General features: G+C 36.4%; 2 protein-coding genes across 4 annotated transcripts; both read right to left on the bottom strand.

Annotated features, from left to right (window-relative positions):
- Window positions 1–907: 907 nt before the first annotated feature.
- Window positions 908–8,766, bottom strand: LOC113679850 (uncharacterized). 2 transcript variants are annotated; one of them, XM_027196823.2, is made up of 13 exons: window positions 8,569–8,766; window positions 8,380–8,453; window positions 7,261–7,525; window positions 6,116–6,187; window positions 5,926–5,982; window positions 5,381–5,503; window positions 4,873–5,132; window positions 4,023–4,264; window positions 3,818–3,894; window positions 2,911–3,012; window positions 2,495–2,585; window positions 2,142–2,315; window positions 908–1,802 (listed from the first exon to the last, which is right to left on the bottom strand). In XM_027196823.2, exons 1-13 carry the CDS (start codon window positions 8,632–8,634, stop codon window positions 1,630–1,632), a joined length of 1,776 nt encoding a protein of 591 aa, XP_027052624.2. In that variant the 5' UTR covers window positions 8,635–8,766; the 3' UTR covers window positions 908–1,629. The 2 variants fall into 2 exon arrangements, with proteins under 2 accessions (XP_027052624.2, XP_089051036.1); XM_089194910.1 differs by having other exon boundaries at window positions 7,261–7,546; window positions 8,569–8,758.
- Window positions 8,767–9,724: 958 nt separating this feature from the next.
- On the bottom strand, window positions 9,725–19,478 carry LOC113679846 (ras-related protein Rab-27A). 2 transcript variants are annotated; one of them, XM_089194936.1, is made up of 5 exons: window positions 19,210–19,478; window positions 14,094–14,185; window positions 13,748–13,893; window positions 13,087–13,241; window positions 9,725–12,169 (listed from the first exon to the last, which is right to left on the bottom strand). In XM_089194936.1, exons 1-5 carry the CDS (start codon window positions 19,369–19,371, stop codon window positions 12,032–12,034), a joined length of 693 nt encoding a protein of 230 aa, XP_089051062.1. In that variant the 5' UTR covers window positions 19,372–19,478; the 3' UTR covers window positions 9,725–12,031. The 2 variants fall into 2 exon arrangements, with proteins under 2 accessions (XP_089051062.1, XP_027052621.1); XM_027196820.2 differs by lacking the exon at window positions 19,210–19,478 and adding an exon at window positions 16,178–16,366.
- Between the last annotated feature and the right edge of the window lie 222 nt (window positions 19,479–19,700).

Genomic DNA, 19,700 nt, shown 5'->3' on the forward strand with positions numbered 1-19,700 from the left:
TAGAGTGAGAAGCAAAAGTAAATCCATGATCTTGTTTAACGTCAGAACGAACATTCCATGCCGTCAGGAATTTTAAAAGTCCCCTCAGCCTAAAGACCGTTTATAAGAAGACGAGACTTTTCCGATTGTTAACCATTTGTTAGATTCTTTCAGTTTGATCACTTCGTCAGTAGGTCATTTCAGTGACGTAATTAAATAATTTACGTAATTTACATAGAAATAAAAATACCCTTGAGCGACTCAGACATCTAGTTATTTTACTTCGTTACGTATTGTTTTGTCGTATCTCAGTTCGTGCAGAACATCATGTATTGTTCAGCAGGTTACAGTCATAACCTTGACAACAAGGCCGTCGTCAGCAGGTGACTCGGAGAGCTGGGGTTGATCGTATTCACCAATTTAAAAAATGAGTATTACCAAAGTTGTAAGTATTTGTCAGAAACGACAAGCAGCCCTACCATCCGAAAAGTATGCTTAGGAAAGGAACCTTCGTCAGTATTTTCCTGTCTCGATCCTTTGGTGTGAATAAATGACATTTTCCTCTTGATAGGTGACCCATGCATCTTGCCTCGACACGTTTCTCGATATTTTACGCCCGGTGACCAGCATTATTTGACACTTTAACGCCTGGGTGGGGGGAGAGGGCTTTGGGAGGCTATTTGGGGGATCACATGGTTTTCGGGGGAAACGGAGGGGTATCAGTCGTCGCTAACAGAGTACAAAAGGGGGTACAATACAAAATTGACTGTCAATTTGGGGGGGGGGGGGGAGGTTTGATTAAAATACTGAAGTGCCCTCAAACTTTTGAGTTTTACACCACTGTTGGATAAGTCTTCGCAATCCCAATGAATTTAGGCATTTCAAATGTAAATTGCACAACAGAAACCGACAAAAATATGTTCCCAAGTTTGTTTGAAAGCCTTTTAAATCATCTTTTTCATAATGTCTTTTAATTATGTTTCGGTGAAGCCTCTCTCTTTAATTTGCATTACCTCTGCTTTCTCTAATATTTACTGGTTAAAAATATGTTTTGTTAAGGGAGAAGACGAGATCTAAGTGGGACTAAAAGCGGTGAACCATCATCAGCTGATAAAGAAGCTGATGGATCTTTAACAAAAAAACGAAAAAAATGTTGAAAACATGCGTTCATCGTCTTCTGTTGTTTTGTCGTAGATGATGCATCCAGTGTCACCCCACCCCAAGACCTACAAATTATGGAGCCACGTTTCAATGACCAGCGTCGTAACTTCTGACATGCGCTTTGATAAATTTTTGCCGTTAACGTTCGTAAAGTTAATAGTACAAATGAGGTAAAAGAACAAATAGGAACTAAGAAAACAACATACAGTACAGAGATTAAAAATGATGCAGTTTGAGAACAGACCCTAACCCTAACTCTTGTTGGAACAAAACGTTAAACAGGGAGAATCTCATTTGACGAAAGCCTCATAACATCAAAATGGACGAAATCTTAAAACAGATGATTATGTTCTTTTCTGTTAAAAACAGGCGTCGCAGTTTTTCTTGAGTTAGACCTCTTCTCTCGGCCAGTAATTGATCGATCATCTCCTAAGAGTTACTAAACATAACATAACAAACACATCATCCGCAACGTAATAGTGTTATCCTTCAATCAGGGCTTGATATCTCCATATCACACGGTGATAAATTCGCCGTGGGATCGTTAATTACTTCCAAAGGTTCTGGAGTAAGATCGTCCATTATCGTATTGTTTTCAAGTGAAACTTTATCTTCCGTTGAAGTTTGTTCGATCCTGTGTCCACTATCCTCAAGTTTGGTTTCTGTAAATAAGAAAATGCTGAAATAAATTGCAATTCTAACGCACCCTTCATTTCTTTGTCTCACTCATCAAGTGCGTAAGTGACAAAAAATGCGAGCATTTAGGGTAACCAGTGAAAACTCTGGCTGGAGATTAAAACAAAACTCATACAATTCAGTGGTCTTTGGAACAATGTTCGCGCTTTAGTTTAGCAACCCCAATAACGCAAAACTTTGCTTTAAGGTTTCTTTATAAAAATGATAATCCTATTAAATTAGATCACAGGTTTTGTAACTGTTCACAAACACCCTTGTTTTGCAATTACAGAGCGGATCAAAGCACAATCATAAAGGTGCATTACCGGTGGAGGGGACAGGGTGATCACCGCCATTCTCAGTAGGGGTGAGGTGGGGTTCTGCGGATGTCTCTTCTTTAATGTTATCAAGTTCCTCCGTGCCATCTGCTCTACTTTGTTCTGTTCTTTCGTTAGTTTGCACTAAGGACAGATCAAGCGAAGTACTTTCTCTTCTCGAATCTGTAATAAAATAAGATACTGGAAATTGGAGCTAGGTGGTGACCTATCAATGATTTCAGTATAAAAAGCTTACTGTTAATAACAGTTTTTAATGACACCAAGTATCTGAGATAAAACGAAAAAAGGACAAGATAAGATTAGGAATTTAAAAATCTCAATTTCCATTAGAACTCACTCACCTGATCCAGAAATGCTAAACAGTGATTTAAAATGCGCGTAGAGTTGATTCGCTTTTTCTCGCACTTTGGAATTCTGTTTGTAATTTCGTATCTGTAGGAAAAAGTAAAAAATTTCGAATGAACTTAGTCTTAAGAAGCGATCTAATGTTAATTAAATAATAACGATATTAAAATACGTCAATGATAGGTGATCAGAATATCTTCAAAGAGCCTAGTAAAGGAATCTTTGAAATGTTAACAGAAGTTTCCAAATACAGGGGAGATTGAGATCCCGACTGGGATTACTTTGGTCCTGTTCTGGAGATAATATCAAGGTTCATTACAGCACGAAATTCAAATTTATGAGCATCTGAATGAATAACCATGTAACACACAGTACATCTGTACCAGGAAGGTCCAGTAATATTTTACGATACCTTTTTAATGGTCTGAACTATGTCTGGGTTTTTCTTTATGATATCTGGGTTTATCTCCATTTCGAAGATCTGAGTGATAATTTTTAAACATCTTGGCACATCCTACAAAAGGTGGACATAAAACTGTTCAGTACAGGAAATGTTGGCAGATTAAAATGACGAGATGTTATAGTCTACACTCAAACACTGACATTGTGACACTAATTTTGGAGAAAACGGAGTTCTTAAAAAGACGTCTTGGTCGGAGCTTCGAGCTTAAACTTTTTCAGAGTCACTATTTGGCGACCTAAAATCTAAAATGTCGCCAAAAATGAAATTTTAGTTACCACAAAAAAAGGAAAGGAGAACATAAATATTGACACGACGTTCTATGGCGCTAACTACACTCTTTGTGTTCATAATACGCTGGAGAGATATCATCGTTTTTTTGAGGTTCATGCAACATTTTAAGTTTCATTATTAAGATATACGACAATAGATATACAAATGTTTGTTAAAAAAAAACAAACAAAACACAAAAAAACAACGGAGCACTTATAATACTTTAATTGATTATTTTTTCTCATAATAACGTTAGACCATAAGCACCAAGCACTTAAACACTGCAACTCGCTAAATTACACCCAAAACAAAGGTCACCAAATTGTTTACCACTCGCCATAGACACCTATGAGCACTGCTTGCAAACTAGACTCTATTTCCGCAGAGGAGGAACGCGGGCTCATTTAACGAACAGCAGCTAGTTATTGGGCCTACATGCAACTTAAGTCCAAATTCAATTTTGACAATCCAAACACTACAAAATTCTGTCCTTCTTTTGAAGCTTTCCAAGATACACCTAATATTTTGACACGTAACTTACTTTTTTCAGTTGTTTAGATTTTTTTTTAACAAATGAACCACTTACTGGAGCCTCGACAGTGAGAGACATCACAAGATCATAATTCATTTTGTCCAAAATCTCTTCCACTGTAGGAGGTGTTGCTAAATTAAATGAAAAGTTTATCAAACTTTAGTACATGATCACAACGACGTAATGAAAGAAATATGGACTTTACAAAATTTGCTCCACTGCATGTTTAGATGTACTTTTCATGTGTGCTCTAACTCACATTTTCTTCTTTCTCTTTCTTTTCTTTCCTCTTCCCTCTGTTTGTCTCTTTCAGCTCTTTCCCTCGCCTTCTCCCTCTCTCTTTCTTGTCTTGCTCTCAGCTTCTCCTTCTCTTTCTCCCGTTCCTGTTTCTCACGTTGTTTTTCCTTTTCCTTCTCCAGTGCTTTAGCTTTCTCAGCTGCCAGTTTTTCAGCCTTCCTTTGTTCAAGTTTTTCTTTCTTCTTCTTTTCCTTTAACATTGCTCTGAAAGAAAGAAAAAAGAAACAAATTTAACACAGACCACAAGCAAATGTTCTGATTTTGCAACTTAAGGTACCAGAAAAACATTTTACTAATATGTTCATAGATAACGATAATTTACGTATATTTGCAGCACAGGTATTGCTCATCTTTCCAACTTCGTATTCTTCAATGGTAATTGAAGTTATCATGGGTGGGCACTTGTACAGACACTCGACTAAATGTGTTATTAGCTATCATTGGGCAACCTGACTTGTTATAAATCGAGTAAAGGGTGTGAACCCAAAAAGTAATAGTCTTCAAGATACAGCTTATATGCTTCAAGCCTCCGTCTTATTTTGTCTGTTTCTCTGTGTCTAATGCCTTCTTCATTATAAGTTTCAGGATATTGAAATTTCTCCAGTCTTCTGTAATTTCAAAAAGTTTTAACATTTTCACTTTAATTCTTATTACATAGTATCATGATCTCGCTGAACTTGAGTAACATCACTTCCATCAGGTCTACTTTGTAGAGATATCGAATAGCAAATTCCTTTCAATACAGATAAACCTCATTTTAATGAGAAAGCAAATGAACTAGAAGACATTGATTTAAAGGAATGCAATCATACTTCTTCTCTGCAAGTTTTTGGAGTTTCTCCTGTTTTTTCCTCTCTGCATCTTTGCTTTTTTCTTCATCTTCTTCCTTTATCTTCCCTCCATCTTTAATGGCGTCCTTTTCCTCGTCTGATGTCTTTTCCCCTTCCTTTTTATCTTCATCTTTTTTCTTTCTGTCTTCTCCTTTCACCTTCTTGAACTTTGGTTTATCTTCTGCTTCTGTTTTTGTTTTTGCTCTCTTGTTCTTTGGTATACTTTCTTCTTCACTTGTTTCCTTTACAGAAGTTAAATGAACAATTAAATCTAGAAAAAGCACCTAAAACTTTACAACCAAGTAGCTGTCTTATCTCACTCTGACAGATACACATAACCCTACAATCAAACAAACAGTGAAAAAGCGTACATTAAGTCTTGTAATTAAGGCTTTTTGGCCCTCCTTCCCCTGGAGTGAGTAAGCATACTGAATTCAGAAAAATATAATCAGGTGTAAACTAAATTTACAAGTACAGCTATTATAATTACTTTCTGATCAGCATCATTTTCTGAACTGCTGCTGCTACTGTCACTAATGGCCTTTGATGATTTCCTTTTCTTCCCTGCCTCTTTGGAAGACACTCTCTTTTTCTTGGGAGCAGGTTTATATTCCTATAGTAGATGCAGAATGGATGTTGACTGGTCAATGCATTCATTCATTCATACCCTGTAAATAGCATGCTTTTTTCCTTCACTCCCCAGTCCTCAGTGAAGGAGTTATTTATCTTTACCATATCAATTCATTATAAATTAAACAGGAGATGAGATGGAAAAAAATATATCAATTAAGGGATGCTTTTTGACTAAAACTGTTATCTCAAAGCTAAAATTAATATAAATGTAAGGTAGACAGAGAGGATAATTTTCATTAAAAAATCTTGGGAGCAAAAGGCTCCTAAGCACCATTCACATACAAGTCAAACAACACATGGTTGCTAGTTCCGAGCTACTTCCCTTCAAAATTCAGCTTTTAAACCCACTGAGAAGCAATGAGTTATAAATAAATTGTTATAAAAGCCAGTAAATCCATTTACTTCTTCTTTATCACCATCTGAACTTTCCTCTTCTGGTGTTTCTTCTAAAGAACTTTCCTTGAAGAGAAAAACACCATGAAGACTTAACTCACTCTTATAGACTCCATGTATTTATAATCAACTCCTTAATGCTATCAGAATGATAACAATCATCCTGTATACTCAAAATTGATTTTTTAATATCTCAAACCTTGTCTGACTCTGACTTGTGTCTCTTTTTGCCCTGTGGTATCTTCATTTTTCTCTCTTCATTGCTTGCTTCCTATCAATAAGAACAAAAAAGCTTATTTAAAATTTTCTTGACAAAGATATATAATTCAAGAGATGGTTAATATGTATTTTAACTAGGAAGCTAGAGACAAGAAAATTCTACCGATAATGTGACTGATCTTCGATAGAATATTCCTAATAGGAGATTTCTTCTTCTCTGGGCTATAAATATATTGTGTTATTGACCAAGCATAAAGTCAAGTTGGCTTAGTATTGCATTATCATGGGCTGAGATGAAGTCAAGGTTCATGAAAATGTAAAAAAAAGAAACTTAAAAAATACAGGCTAATAGCCAACCATCTTGGCCAAACAAACTTGGTCAATAAATGATTTACTGTAGACATCTGTAGCAAAAAGATTTTCCTTTAACGAAATCAGGAACGACTTGTTTACTGTCAAAAGCTGCAAAGAAAGCTGATAGTGAAGGTTGGTATTTGCACAAAACTCAGTTCTGTTTTTCTTTGTTTCAACTGTCTTTGGCCACTTTTTGGGACTTACAGCTGTATAGCCAACAATGTCCAAAAGCTATGAATTTTGAAAGTTCCCTTCATGCAATTATTTATATTGTGTGTGGGATCAAAGCTCACAATCCTGAAAGGGCAATATGGGCAACATAGTTAGCTTGTTAGTCTGGGTTTGAAACTGTGCTGGGTCATTGTGTTGTGTTCTTGGGTAAGACACTTTACTCTAACTTACAGTGTCTCTCTCCTCCCCAGAAACCTGACAGAATACTAATGGACGATAACCTGCTGTGCACTTAAATCCTCTAGAGGGGAGAGTAACGATACTCCTGGTTGCTTCATGCTAAGGGAATCTGCATAAGCCCCAGCAGGATGGACCACTTAACAAAAGTGCAGATTTTACCTTAAATGACTAAGGAAGTTGAACCTTAGTCTTAAGAGAGGGACAAAGGAAAAACTAAGCTAGTCATGAGGATTACAACTCAGAGCTCATAATTCTACAATGGGATGCTCTTCCAAATGAAGATGCTCCTTGTCAGGCAAGTTACACTATCTACACTTGTACTCCACCCATATCTGCTAAGTCTCAAATATTATTCTTTACCTGTTTTGATGGCTTGGTATCTTCGTTATCAGAGTCTTCATCCTCTGACTTCTTCTCATCCCCAGAATCTTCGTCTCCTTCTCCCTCTTCATCCTCTGAATCTTGCTCATCCACATCCTGTCCACGCATACCCCATTTCACCTTTGGATTCTCCAAAATTTCCACTAAAGCTTCTTTGAAACCTCTTCTTGATCTATTTGAGTTTTTCAAAAATTTATCTTTGTTCTTCTCATATGGAAACAAATCTTTGGCTTGCATCACAGCCCTGGAAACATTGAAAATCATGCTACTAGTAGGTTAATAAGAAGTGAGATATCCTTCAATATGGCTTTTAATTCAAAAGAGGGGTTCAGGGAGCTGTCTCCAATAAAACAGTTTTAAAGTTCTGCAAGTCTGTCAAAAGTAAGGGCTTAAGATTGTGACCAATACAGGCACTAATGCAACTAACATTTTATGGCTGGAGATTAAAAGCTCTGGTTTAGATGCCCCCTTAGCAAGTAGATTTTTGAATGTTTCAATCAAAAGTTACACGGTCTAGTACACTGTCAAGTTCAAAAGGACCTCCTATTGTCTAGTTTTACTTTCGTCTCAAGAAATAAAGAAACTTGCATACACAAAACCCGTCACCAAAGAACACCTCTTGACCAAATTGGTGACTTTCCTAGCAAATTTAGTCATAATAGATTTTTTAAATCTTTTTATATACCATGGTGACCAAGATGGTCATGGCTTAGAGTGCTGGTATGTCTTTGGGCACTCAACCCTACTGTTAAAGATGACAAGAGACATAAAATTTATGTTTGTACACAGTGACTGATAAGACTTTCTATCTTTGACATAAGAGGTTCTGAAGCAATGTGTACACAATCATGATTAACTGATAAAAATCGCCTGGATCATGGTAAATCCTTGGTCAGGATGATCAACACAAATAAACCAACAAAAACAAATCAGTGAATAAGCCACCACAAAGGATTACACGTTACCAAACAACACCACAAACAATTTTGCTTACTGTCTTATGTACTGCAAAAGAAAATTCTTAGTTTACTGCCAACTCTTAATTACACGAGGAAACAAGAAAAATAGTGAACGAAAATGTGATATTTTTAAACTTACGTCTCGTGAGTACCAAAGAAGAAGATGGCAAATTTTTTAGGAGGAATTTTCTCGTCTTGTGCAGGAAGATCGATCTAAATCACGAAATAAAACAGAATGTTCATAACAAATGTCTCCTCAAGTTTGCTCACGCTCAGGGAACAAACTTCCTAGTTAATTAAATTAGTTGTCTAACATTTGACGACTTACTCGGGCTGGCCAATGCGGGTAGCCACGCATCTTGGCCCAGATTAAGTCACCTGGTGAATAAGACATTCCAAAGGTGTTCGCGAGCAAAATTTTGCGGACAATTCATAAAAAAACACTCAGGTAGCACAACTTCTCCTTGGTGCAGTCAGACAGCTTCCTCTGTGCAATCCTCTCTGTGCATGCATTGGGCTGTGTAACCAAGCCTTTGTAGATCTCGCGCCAGATCACTTGGAACTCTTCCTTTATTAGCGATATGACGCCATTTTGGGCCAAAAACAGTTATAGCTTTTTCTCATAATGATTCCAGAATGGTTTCCTAAGGAACCACAAGAGAGTTAAGCGTACAAGTCTTACCAAATTCAAACGAAATAATAACAGAGAAAGAGGGGTGATTATAGTATCGCATTTAACTGGATTTTAGGGGAACATTTATCAATATTATTGCTTATTGAAAATGGGTGATGGAAAGAAGCTTGTTTTAGCCTGAAGTAAGGTTAGGACTTGACAAGACAGGTGGTACATACCTATCAAGAATTCCTTCGGTAGACCCTCAATCACTTCTCCCTACCCCCACTTGGAATGAGGAAGAATTTATCTTCAAAACCAGGCAGGTAGACCGAAAAGAAATATCACAGTGCTTGGTAAGGAATTGTGCTCATCTTTCATTATTAATTTTACAATAAAAGAAGTTGCAATCTCAGTCCACTCCTTTAATTTTATATGGTCCTCCTATCATCAGATCACCCCCTTTCCATTAACTAAGGATAGGTGTAATATACTGTCTCAAGAGAGAGTGAGGTGCCAAGGTAATGGTTTCCTGTACACAGGGCTACACCACAAGGACAGAACTCTGGGATGTTAGAGGGAAAAGTGAGATAAAAGATATATTTGATGCTTTCCACCTTCATTTTGAAAAAGTACTGTAACCTCACCAACCCCAATTGTATTCCTAAAAGATCCCCTGAAACTTGCATGTTTGATGAAGTTGAAGCATTTTTAAAACTTTTTAATTGCATTGTAAAAAGCTACCTTCTAATAAGATAGAAATATCAGCAAAGAAATATTTAATGCAGAAATATGGTAAATATGTATGAAATGTAAGTGGTAACTCAAGAAGTATTTCCCCCTTAAAATAAAGCAATATGTATACTGGCTGTTTATCAACAGAAAATGTTTGTTTATTCATCATAATAATTATTTGGTTCCATTCACAATTTCAAGAGTTTCCATCACGATCTCAAGGGACTGCATTATAAATACTTGCACTGTCTAATGGTTAAATATCACAAATGAATAAAATGATGTTATCGCAATTTTGTATATGGAGAGGCATAATAATACGAGTTCCTTATGATTGTCAGCCACCAGACTGAAATAATACCTGACAAGCCTAAGGACTAATTCTGCAAGGTGGGACAAAATAAAGCTTACAGAAACAAACTACAAAAATTAAAAACCTGTCACAAACATAGACACACAACTAGGAAAGCCAGTCTTCTTGATGTTTGCAGGGAGAGAGCAAGACAGTTCATGAACAATGACTGAATTGCCCCTAAACAACTCTATGGAAATAAAAAATGTTGCCGGCCATTAAAGTTTTCCACTTCAGAGTAGTAGTAGACATATATACAAAAAACTTCTGTTTCAATGAACTGCAGAGATAAGGTCCTCTACCATGTATTCTTCTACTTTTACCTGTCATGGTTAATTAATTTGCTTCATCTTTAGAGGAAACCTCTAACTAGATTAAAAGTAAAACATGAAGCTACCTGGTTTATTCTCACAGGAACATGTACAGTACCACTCAAAAGTAAGTTGACAGTTTCCACTCAAAACTCAGAACTGTTAAGAATCGAGAATTGAGCATTAATTTTCAAGGGACTTTCATCTAACATTTGAGCGCCAGCTGTACTGTACTTTGTAAATTTTTTTTATCATGGTAAATCATTGTATGTGAGGTGTCCTTCCAACCCTCCTCCCTCCCCCTCCACCTACTTTTTCCAATGCAATCTTGATCATCCATTATAATCACACCTAACAAAAAGGCTCAATGATCATCTGTATGTCACAATTTAAGGAAGCCCTCAAACATTTCCATAAATGACGTAATCATAGACCAGGAGAATTTGTTTGAATCCGCTATCACAAATAAAAACTCTGTAACTGCCAAAATACAATAAAAATTATGGTAAACTTGCTAGCTATGCATTGCTATCCACTTTATAAATACTGGTTATATCACAAACCTTGGATGTTCATATTTCATCACTAAATTCAAAAAAGTGCATATGAAACATATTTTCATTTACATGATACTCAGATAATTAATTTGCAATTAAAACTACAAGTTAAATTGCAGTCATACCATACCCAATAGAGGCAGTTTAACTTGTTGCAATTATGCAAAGTAAACCTGTTGCCCTGGGCTTCTTAAGGGTGACAGTTGACAATTTTATATATAAATAAAAAACTTACAGCAAACCAGAGAAAAATTTAAGCAAAATTAATTACACACACTAACACAGTCTCCAGGCACTGAATGTCTCACTTTCAGTCCTCCCAAAAAGTTAAACACATTGTTCTGTACTAATAAATTAATGACTGTAATATACAAAGTCATAAAATTATACATTAAATGCAACTCTCTTGGTGTCATGGATATTATCATCATTAAGTTTTCTTGCATTTCCTCTTTCAAATGTTTAAAGGGAACCTCCACTCTTCAGGCAAATATTTCTAAAAAGGGTAAATGTATCAAACTTAAAATATTTGGAACTAAAAATTGTTCCTCTAACCTTGTTAGTTCTTTTTCTGCCTTTACAGCAAGTTTGAACTTCCTTTGTCTGCCATCTTGTTGAGTGCCCAAGGCACTCTGGGTTAATGACATGTAATGATTGCTGGGCCTCTGCCATGATCCAATGAACAAAGCTATCTGTACTTCCATTAGATATGATTCATGGAAGGAATGGCCCTTGAAATGTTCCAAATCACACATCATTAACTGTTGTCATTTGGGAAGCTAAAAAAGCAAAGCTTGGGATCCTGCTTGGTTTTGGCCCGATTACTGCACTCAAAAGTTACGCAATGAGATATTTTTCTAGGGAAAGCCCAAGGAACCCCCCCCCCCCCCCCCAGAAAAAAAAAAAAAGAACAGAGCATCCATTACATGTCATCAATCCAAAATGCCTTGCACATCTTAAAAAAATCGGCACACATGGGAAGTTTGGAGTTGCTATGAAGGCCAGTTTTGAAGGCCAAAAAAAATAAACAAGGTTAGAGGAATAATTTTAAGTACCAAATATCTTGTGTTTGATACATTTAAAGACTTTTTTTATGATATTTGCTTCAAGATCAGAGATTCCCTTTATGATAGTACATAACTATTTCAAAAGAAAATATTTTCATATGCACTCTAAAAAGACATTTGAGAAGTTATAATTATAATGATTGTTATCTGCCTTGTTCAGCATGAACAACCTGCTTGCGGTTCATCATTTGCTTCATCAACTTCTCTTAGTTTTGTACCTCTGTTGGGATTGTTGTTGAAAACACCATTAGGTAATGTGGCTTTGTCCACACAATTTTCCATTCTTGCCATAACCTGGAAAGTTAAAATAAAAGAAAAGTTGCTGCAATACACTAAAGTTCAATTAAAGACTGGTTACCATTGCATATCGAGAGTAACAGGTGATACTTATTTTGGCTTATTCTGTGGGACTGAGTGTCCTAAAGGAGGCTCCATATGGTTTTTGCTAAATGTTGGCACACACACTGCCATATTGTTTTTCTAGCAAATTTTTATGTTTTAGCTTTTCAAGGTCACTAAAAGCCATCAAAGGCAACGAGCAAGGTTTGGACTATCATTTACTGTAGTAAATGTTATCAAAATGATTTTCGTTATTAAGCTAAGGTTCCACGAAGGGAGGTGGTCCAGCAAATCTTAGGGAATGTGATAAATCTTACTTGAAAGGCCCCTATTTCATTTGTCACAAAACATTACAAAATGGGTAATTGTGAAGAAGAGCTCCCCAAAAAACCTGTTGGCCAACTGTCGGTCAACTGTCGGCCGACAGTTGACTGACAGGTTACCGACAGTCTACCGACAGCTAACCAACAGGTTACCGACAGGTTAAGAAAAAAGAAAAATTGTGTTAAAAACAAACAGTTAATGTGACATAACAATCCGTAATGGTGATGTATGACTCGACAGACTTCACCTATATTGGTATCTGTGTATGCGTAGGACTTTCAAATCTGTCACCTTTTAGCAATCTTTCCCACCATGTTTTCTTTTTGTTTGACCTCTTTTTCAGGCATAGAAGGCCTATAAATGGTGCGGGTGTGGTTGTTGGAACCCTAGATTCCATCACATAAAAACTGTATTGTGTTAAACTGTTTTTAACACACCTTTTCAGATTATTTCATATGTTAACACTTTTAAAGCTCATGCTATGTTTGCACCCAGATCTCATGCCATCAAAAAATCCTACAAAGCCTCCTTAAGATGCACTTTCTTACCTGGTCAAGCAAGGCCTCTACTGATTTGCTCACATTTTGTCCATTAAATGCACTAGTCTCAAAGTATTTCAGACCCAGATTCTCTGCCAGTGTCCTGGCTTCATTTTCGTCAACTTGTTTTTGGTCCTCCAAGTCTGCTTTATTACCAATTAAAACTACAGGAAAGAAAAACAAAACAGTAAAGTACACAGTCACTTAACTTACAAAACACATGCTGCTGCTGCTCTGGAATTGGCCATTAACACAATGACAGGCTTGGTTTTGTTGAACTGGGTTGGGTTGTAGACTGGTCTAGTCCACATGACCTCTCTGGACACTTGAAAAGAATTAGAGCAGGAGGTTCAAGCAATTGATGATCTTGATTGAAGCAAAATATATGCATAATAAACTCTCTGACTGTATAATGCGATAGAGATACACAGTTAAGTGAGCATGTAACTTAGCAGTATTTACCCAGCTTTCTGATTCTATGACAACCAGGCTAACCCAAATGATTGACATGACAGTAACACACTACTGAGATATAAACTTAAATTAGACTAAACAGAAGGAATTTCACATCTTGTTTTCTAAGGACACACTATAGGCCTTTTTTTAATTCAGTCCACTAAAACACAGAAGCAAGATTTTTTGCAATTCAATTGAAACTATAAACACATACCTATATCAGGGTTTTCACAGTAAGCATGGGTTTGTAATTGGCTTAACCAGTTCCTAATATTCAAGAATGACTGTTCATGTGTCAGGTCAAAGACTAGAAGAAATCCCATGGCATCTCGAAAGAAAGCTGTAGTTAAACTCCTAAATCTGGAAAAGAAAGGGGACAGGAATATATTAGATTACTGTGTAAGCCAGTGTTGCAACACAATATACAAAGCTAGATATAATCCCTGACAAAGGAATGTGTGATTCACCCAAAATGAACTTAAGATAGAAAGGATTATCACTGAACAATGCTCTGGTGTTTCTCTTGTGTTAACTTGGTTCAACTTGAAAATACACTGTACCTTTCCTGTCCAGCAGTATCCCAAAGTTGAAGATGCACCCTCTGACCTCTTGTTGAACGGGTGACTCCATCTGCGCCCAAAGGATGATGTATCTGAAAGAAATCTAAATGTATTCTCAAATGACCTCAAATAGGAGATACGTAACTGTTAGTAACATCTAAATGTGACAAACATTTTGTCAGGTTTAATAGTTTTTCCTGTGTTCTATGACTGAAAAATTATGATGATTTTCTTTGATCTCAGTCAACACAACACTAGGTTAAATTGTCAAAAAAAATTGTAAATACATGGCAACAATTTTTGTCAATGACTTTTTATGACATGATTGGGCTTCAGCTATTCAGACCACTTTTTCTAAACAAACCAAAAAATCACTTGCAAAAGTATTCCCGAAAATTTTGTTGAAAAAGTGGTTTTCCTAAAAGCTTGGTTACTGGCTACTTCAGGCAATTTTTCCAACTTCTTGCACAATTGTTTCTCGAATTAAATGCAACTAACAGCTGTTCAATGTGTAGACCTTCCATCTCAAGGTGATAAATGCCTTGTTGTTTGCCAAGGAACAGGTACAAACAAAAAAAATCCTATCAAGAACAAGTCTGAACTAGGTTTGGAATAGATTGTTTCACAAATACATTAGCCATATTCTTTGGAAAATATGTCCACAAGACCTACAAATATAGAAAAAAAATTAGGTCCTTCAGGGAAGAAAATGAGTCTCAAAACTTGGACAAATCTACATTATACAACAATGAAATCAATTTACCTCCCTTGATATACTGACAAACAAAATTTGTGTAATATTCAAATTTATAAATCATACATTTGCATTATTATCTAAAAAGGTGAGCAGCTGGTGTTATGAACTTAAAAGTAACTGTATAAAACATCACAAAACTTCACATTGCGATTCTTTGGCTAAAGTTGATGTAGCATTGATCAATTACTCAGAGGATAAATTAAGGAAGCCGTAACTTCATTTGTTATTTTAGAAACACACACATTAAGATCAGCCACACCATTCACATTTTTAGTCCCTCAGAAGCCAGGTGACATTGAAAAGAGATCTATACACTCTTAGAATTTCTTAGAAGTAAAATTTCAGTTCCGAAGACTGCTTCAGTGAGAAACCACAAAAAATTATAGAATTTATAAAATAGAATCAGTAAAGATTTTGTGGTGATTTAGATAGTTATTCGTGTGATCTAGGTATAGATTTAAATGAAATGATTAGAAATTGAAATGAATCAGACAATGAAGCTATTAAAATTCAAAAAAGAAGAGCTTCACAATTAAAAATGTAAAAACGATGAGATCTCGCCGACAGTTTTTTCATTTTAACGGCTAAAGACTGATGCCTTGGAACCACATTATTGCAAAAACTAGGAATTTTGCATGTTTCTATCTTTTCAGAGGGGAGATTCACAACGAAGTATATAAGTGAATTAAATAGAGAATCTTAAAATACAACGATCGTACACAAAAAATGTTCTCGGGACAATCAAACTTGTCCTTGCTCCCACAATGAACTTATGAACTGCTCTGCTTTGGGTTCAATTCGAACTCTGACATTTTCTAGGTTATCGAAAATACGAGCTTAGATCAGAGCGTTAGCTTTATAAAATATGGAGACAGTGTTAAATGGATATGGAACATCGAGATTACAAGTGATCGCTTAAGTCTCGTCGAGTCAGATGAAATTTAAATGCATACTTCTCATAGAAATCGACGTAAAAAAGCACTTTCACTTTCCATAGTTTCTACAAGACAATCATTAAAGGCTATCTCAGTTGTTGTGTAAGGTTGGATTCGAATTTAAGCATCGACTTAAAGATTGTTTTGTTGTTTTCTCAGAGGTAGAAGACCAAGGCACGTTGTGTATTATCCAAAACAGCGGACTTAATACGAGTTAAATCACAATTTCACCAAAAACTAGTGATTATTTTCTAAAAGCAAAAAGTATACACCCTTGAGCCTGAAATATTAATGTAAAATAAAAATTCTCGACGCAGAGGAATAATATTATTAGATGGATGTCAATGAATGTTCACGAGTTAAATATCAATCGTTGAAACTATGTAACTCACCACTCTCTTTTCGCGAAAGTCTATCCCTACAGTGGATATAAACTTAGGATTAAATGATCCATCCGTGTATTGAAACAAAAGGCTAGTTTTCCCGACGCCTGAATCACCGAGAGCCAAAAACTTTAACAGATAATCATAATCGGTATCCGCCATGTTTAGTTCGGGAGTTTTCCTTCAAACTTTGCGTACAAAACTGATATTTATCTAACGGCTTATCTGATTGGTCTGTTGATAACTCTTGCACTCTCTGATTGGTCACTCTTGGTTTGTTGTTGTTGTGGAAATTTGGCGGCAACAAGGTACGTGCAGTTATATATTAGGGTGGAGTAGGGTGAGGGACTTTTAGTCCATCTCTCAGATAAATACAGCCAGTTAATTAACTGACCGATATAGGAGAGATTTGCCGGTTACCTGCCGACGCTATATGTGGTGTAGAATTAATTTTTGAAATCAAGAACCGTATTTTGTGAAAAGCCACAAAATTCGTCCAGAAACTAGTCGATCGTTCGATACATGCATAAATAACGATTAAGTTATCGCTGATACAGGTCTAACAATGTATTCCATCCAAGCCGATACTGGACCAACATTAGTTATGATTTTGTCCATGGAAAATTCGCTTAAACTGAAGAAGAATGATTAAGAACCAACACCACCGAACTTAATTTAAACTTTTCAACGAAAAACAGGCTCATTCAGCATTCTCAGCGGAGTTGATAACGTGAATTGGCCACCGTATAGAGTTTGAAAGCTGACGTTTCGAGCGTTAGCCCATCTTCATTCACTTTGAAACTCTTTACGGTGGCCAATTTACGATATCAACCAGGTTAGTTATCAACTCAGTTGATAATACTTAAGTACCCCGTCATACTCTCCCACCGACACCGCACCACTGTTTCTTTAGAAACTTACCCCCTTTATTTAACGAATAGTTGGATAAATCTGGTTCAAGAGCTGCCCAAAGATTGATATCAAAAGAAGGTTTGCTCGATCTCATTATTCGTAATTGGCAAAAATAAATAAATGTACAACTTGAAAAAGCTATATAAAAATAAAGTTGGTGAAATCCTAGCATGCGAAAATTAAAGACAACTGCAGTTTCTTATCGCCACTGTTCACAGGAGAGTTTTAAATTTTTTTTCTGTAGAATGACACTTTCGCTGTTATGTCATTTATGTTGCAGTGGTATTGCATGGGAAAATACTTCACAGGTTCAAAAGATACCGCTTGTAGAAAGGTAGGGTAAGTGTAAAAGATATTGATGAAGCATTCACGGAATGGAATATCTCTGATGTACTTGTACTTGCGATTTTAATTGTTTAAATGTTAAACGATTGTTGACTTACAATCAGGGACGAAAGTCTTGACACGCTTCACTACCTTTTCAGTTTTTTTCCTCGAACTTTCATTTATCTCCCCCCCCTCCCCTCCCTCTCTTCGCCATTTTAAAGTTGCCTGGTATTGAAAAAATACCCACCAAGTTCAGGCAACAGTTCTTTTTAGAGGGGGAAGGAACGCTTTCAATTAACTTATAGAGATAAATTACAAGTTTACTGTTCAGGGCCTGAATGTCGACTCTGTTATGCGACTGGTTGTCGACCAACTAATTTTGCCACTTATTGTAGGCTTTGCGGTTCACGATAGTAAGATGAAACTAAACTTTAAAGAGTGACAACGGTGGCAGAGTCCCAGGATTGTCTAGTGTTCAGCATGGGGTTGGTATAAATTGCATGTATTCAGTGAGCTCTAAGCTACGGCCTGTGTCACTAGGATTGATGCGTGTCTTGTTGCACGCCAAAAAACATTAACCGAAGGTAAATCCCCTCCCTGACCCCTAGGATAACTGGAAAAATTTGATACAGGGGTTGTCCTCTTTATCAACTGGTATTGTTCCACTTATTTTGCCAGGAACTTGGAACACAGAAAGATCTGGGTACCCACGAGGAATCGAACCTCAGATTACAGCTTGGATGTTCGACCCGGGTGCCACTAAGCTATGGAGATCTCGTTGTCCAACTGTATGCGATCTAATCGACGACCGAACTAGAAATTTCATCACTTTTCTCATTCTATTCATGCACAAACCAGCTGGAGATTTAGTTTCGGAAACCCAATCACGAGCAATTCTAACCTTTTAAATAACATTCCTCAGGGCTCGATTAGGACTCTCTCCAGGCTGTACAAAATTTTTTGACTCTTTATTATACACACCTGTATGAATTGTATTTACGCAAGTCAAGAGAAGATGAAATGCCTTAACCTTTCTTGTACTGAAGCAATGTTGAGATAACTTTAAAGGACACATTCGAATAAAGAGTTCCGGGATTGGCGCATAAATCTTGCACCTAAAGCGACCGAAACTTGATACTCCATCATTGAAGGGCTATGGCGGAAACGTATGGCTCTCTTTGTTCTTTCAACTACACAATAAGTAATGCGCACTCAAATAAGGAAACATCCGCCCATCAGCTCTTGATAGAGAGGTCCCGACTAAAGTCAGGATCGCTAGACAGGTACCTGCCAGATGTTGACATTTGGTCATCTTCGACTAATGAATTACTGTTTATTGTATTTGTTTGTTAAAAAAGGATCCGAAAGAACCTTGAATACTACTGATATAAGCCTTCAAATGCAAATGCTAATGAGAAGGAATTCATGAATTTAAATCGAAAAGTCGATTACGTGTAAATATTTTTGTAGTCCAAAAATGTATTAGAGAAAAGTAATTTATTTTAATCGATTCTTGTGCTAACCTCATTTTGATACAACCCCCACTCTTGATTCGAACTATAAGAATCGCTACCTTCTCAAGCTCCAAATTATTGCATACGGTTATTGCTTATTAAAGAAAGCGCTTTTTTTGCGACGTCGTAAATTGAATGATCAATCGTATCAGTGGGAAAACAAGAGGAGTACATCACTTTTACATTGAGCAAATATAAGAAATATACAAATCTTCATTTCAACCTTTTCTAAAATGGTATCAGTCGAAAATTTATCTTTATGCCTTTAGGAAGGTGAATTATACATACCACTCGCTTTTCTCGAAAGTCAATCCCTATCGTGGGCACAAATCGAGGGTTAAAATGACCATCCGTGTATTGATATAAAAGACTTGTTTTACCAACACCAGAATCACCTAGAGCTAGAAACTTGATCAGGTACTCTCTTCCTTGGTCTTCATCGTCAGACATTATTACAGACTAGACAGTTTTTTTGTTTTGAGCAAGATGAAAACTACTGTAGACGATTCCTGCAGGGTCGATTTTTGGGAAATATCCCCACCTTGTTTTTAAATTTGGAACGATGCCGGAATCTTTCATGGCTATGTGACATCATGAAGTAAGTACTAAACTTAGGGAGTGACTTTTAGGGAGTTCTATTCACAGAAAATAACAGCTGCCACATGCTTAGCATCTCAGTATATTTAAGGAAAATAAGAACTAAAGCAAAAAAAAATTAAAACGTTAAAACAAAGGGTCGCAAACCGTCCATTAAATTTTTTAAAAACAAAAACCAAAAA

The sequence above is a fragment of the Pocillopora damicornis genome, chromosome 2 (assembly GCF_964200805.1).
Source record: "Pocillopora damicornis chromosome 2, jaPocDami1.2, whole genome shotgun sequence".
Lineage (NCBI taxonomy): Eukaryota > Metazoa > Cnidaria > Anthozoa > Scleractinia > Pocilloporidae > Pocillopora > Pocillopora damicornis.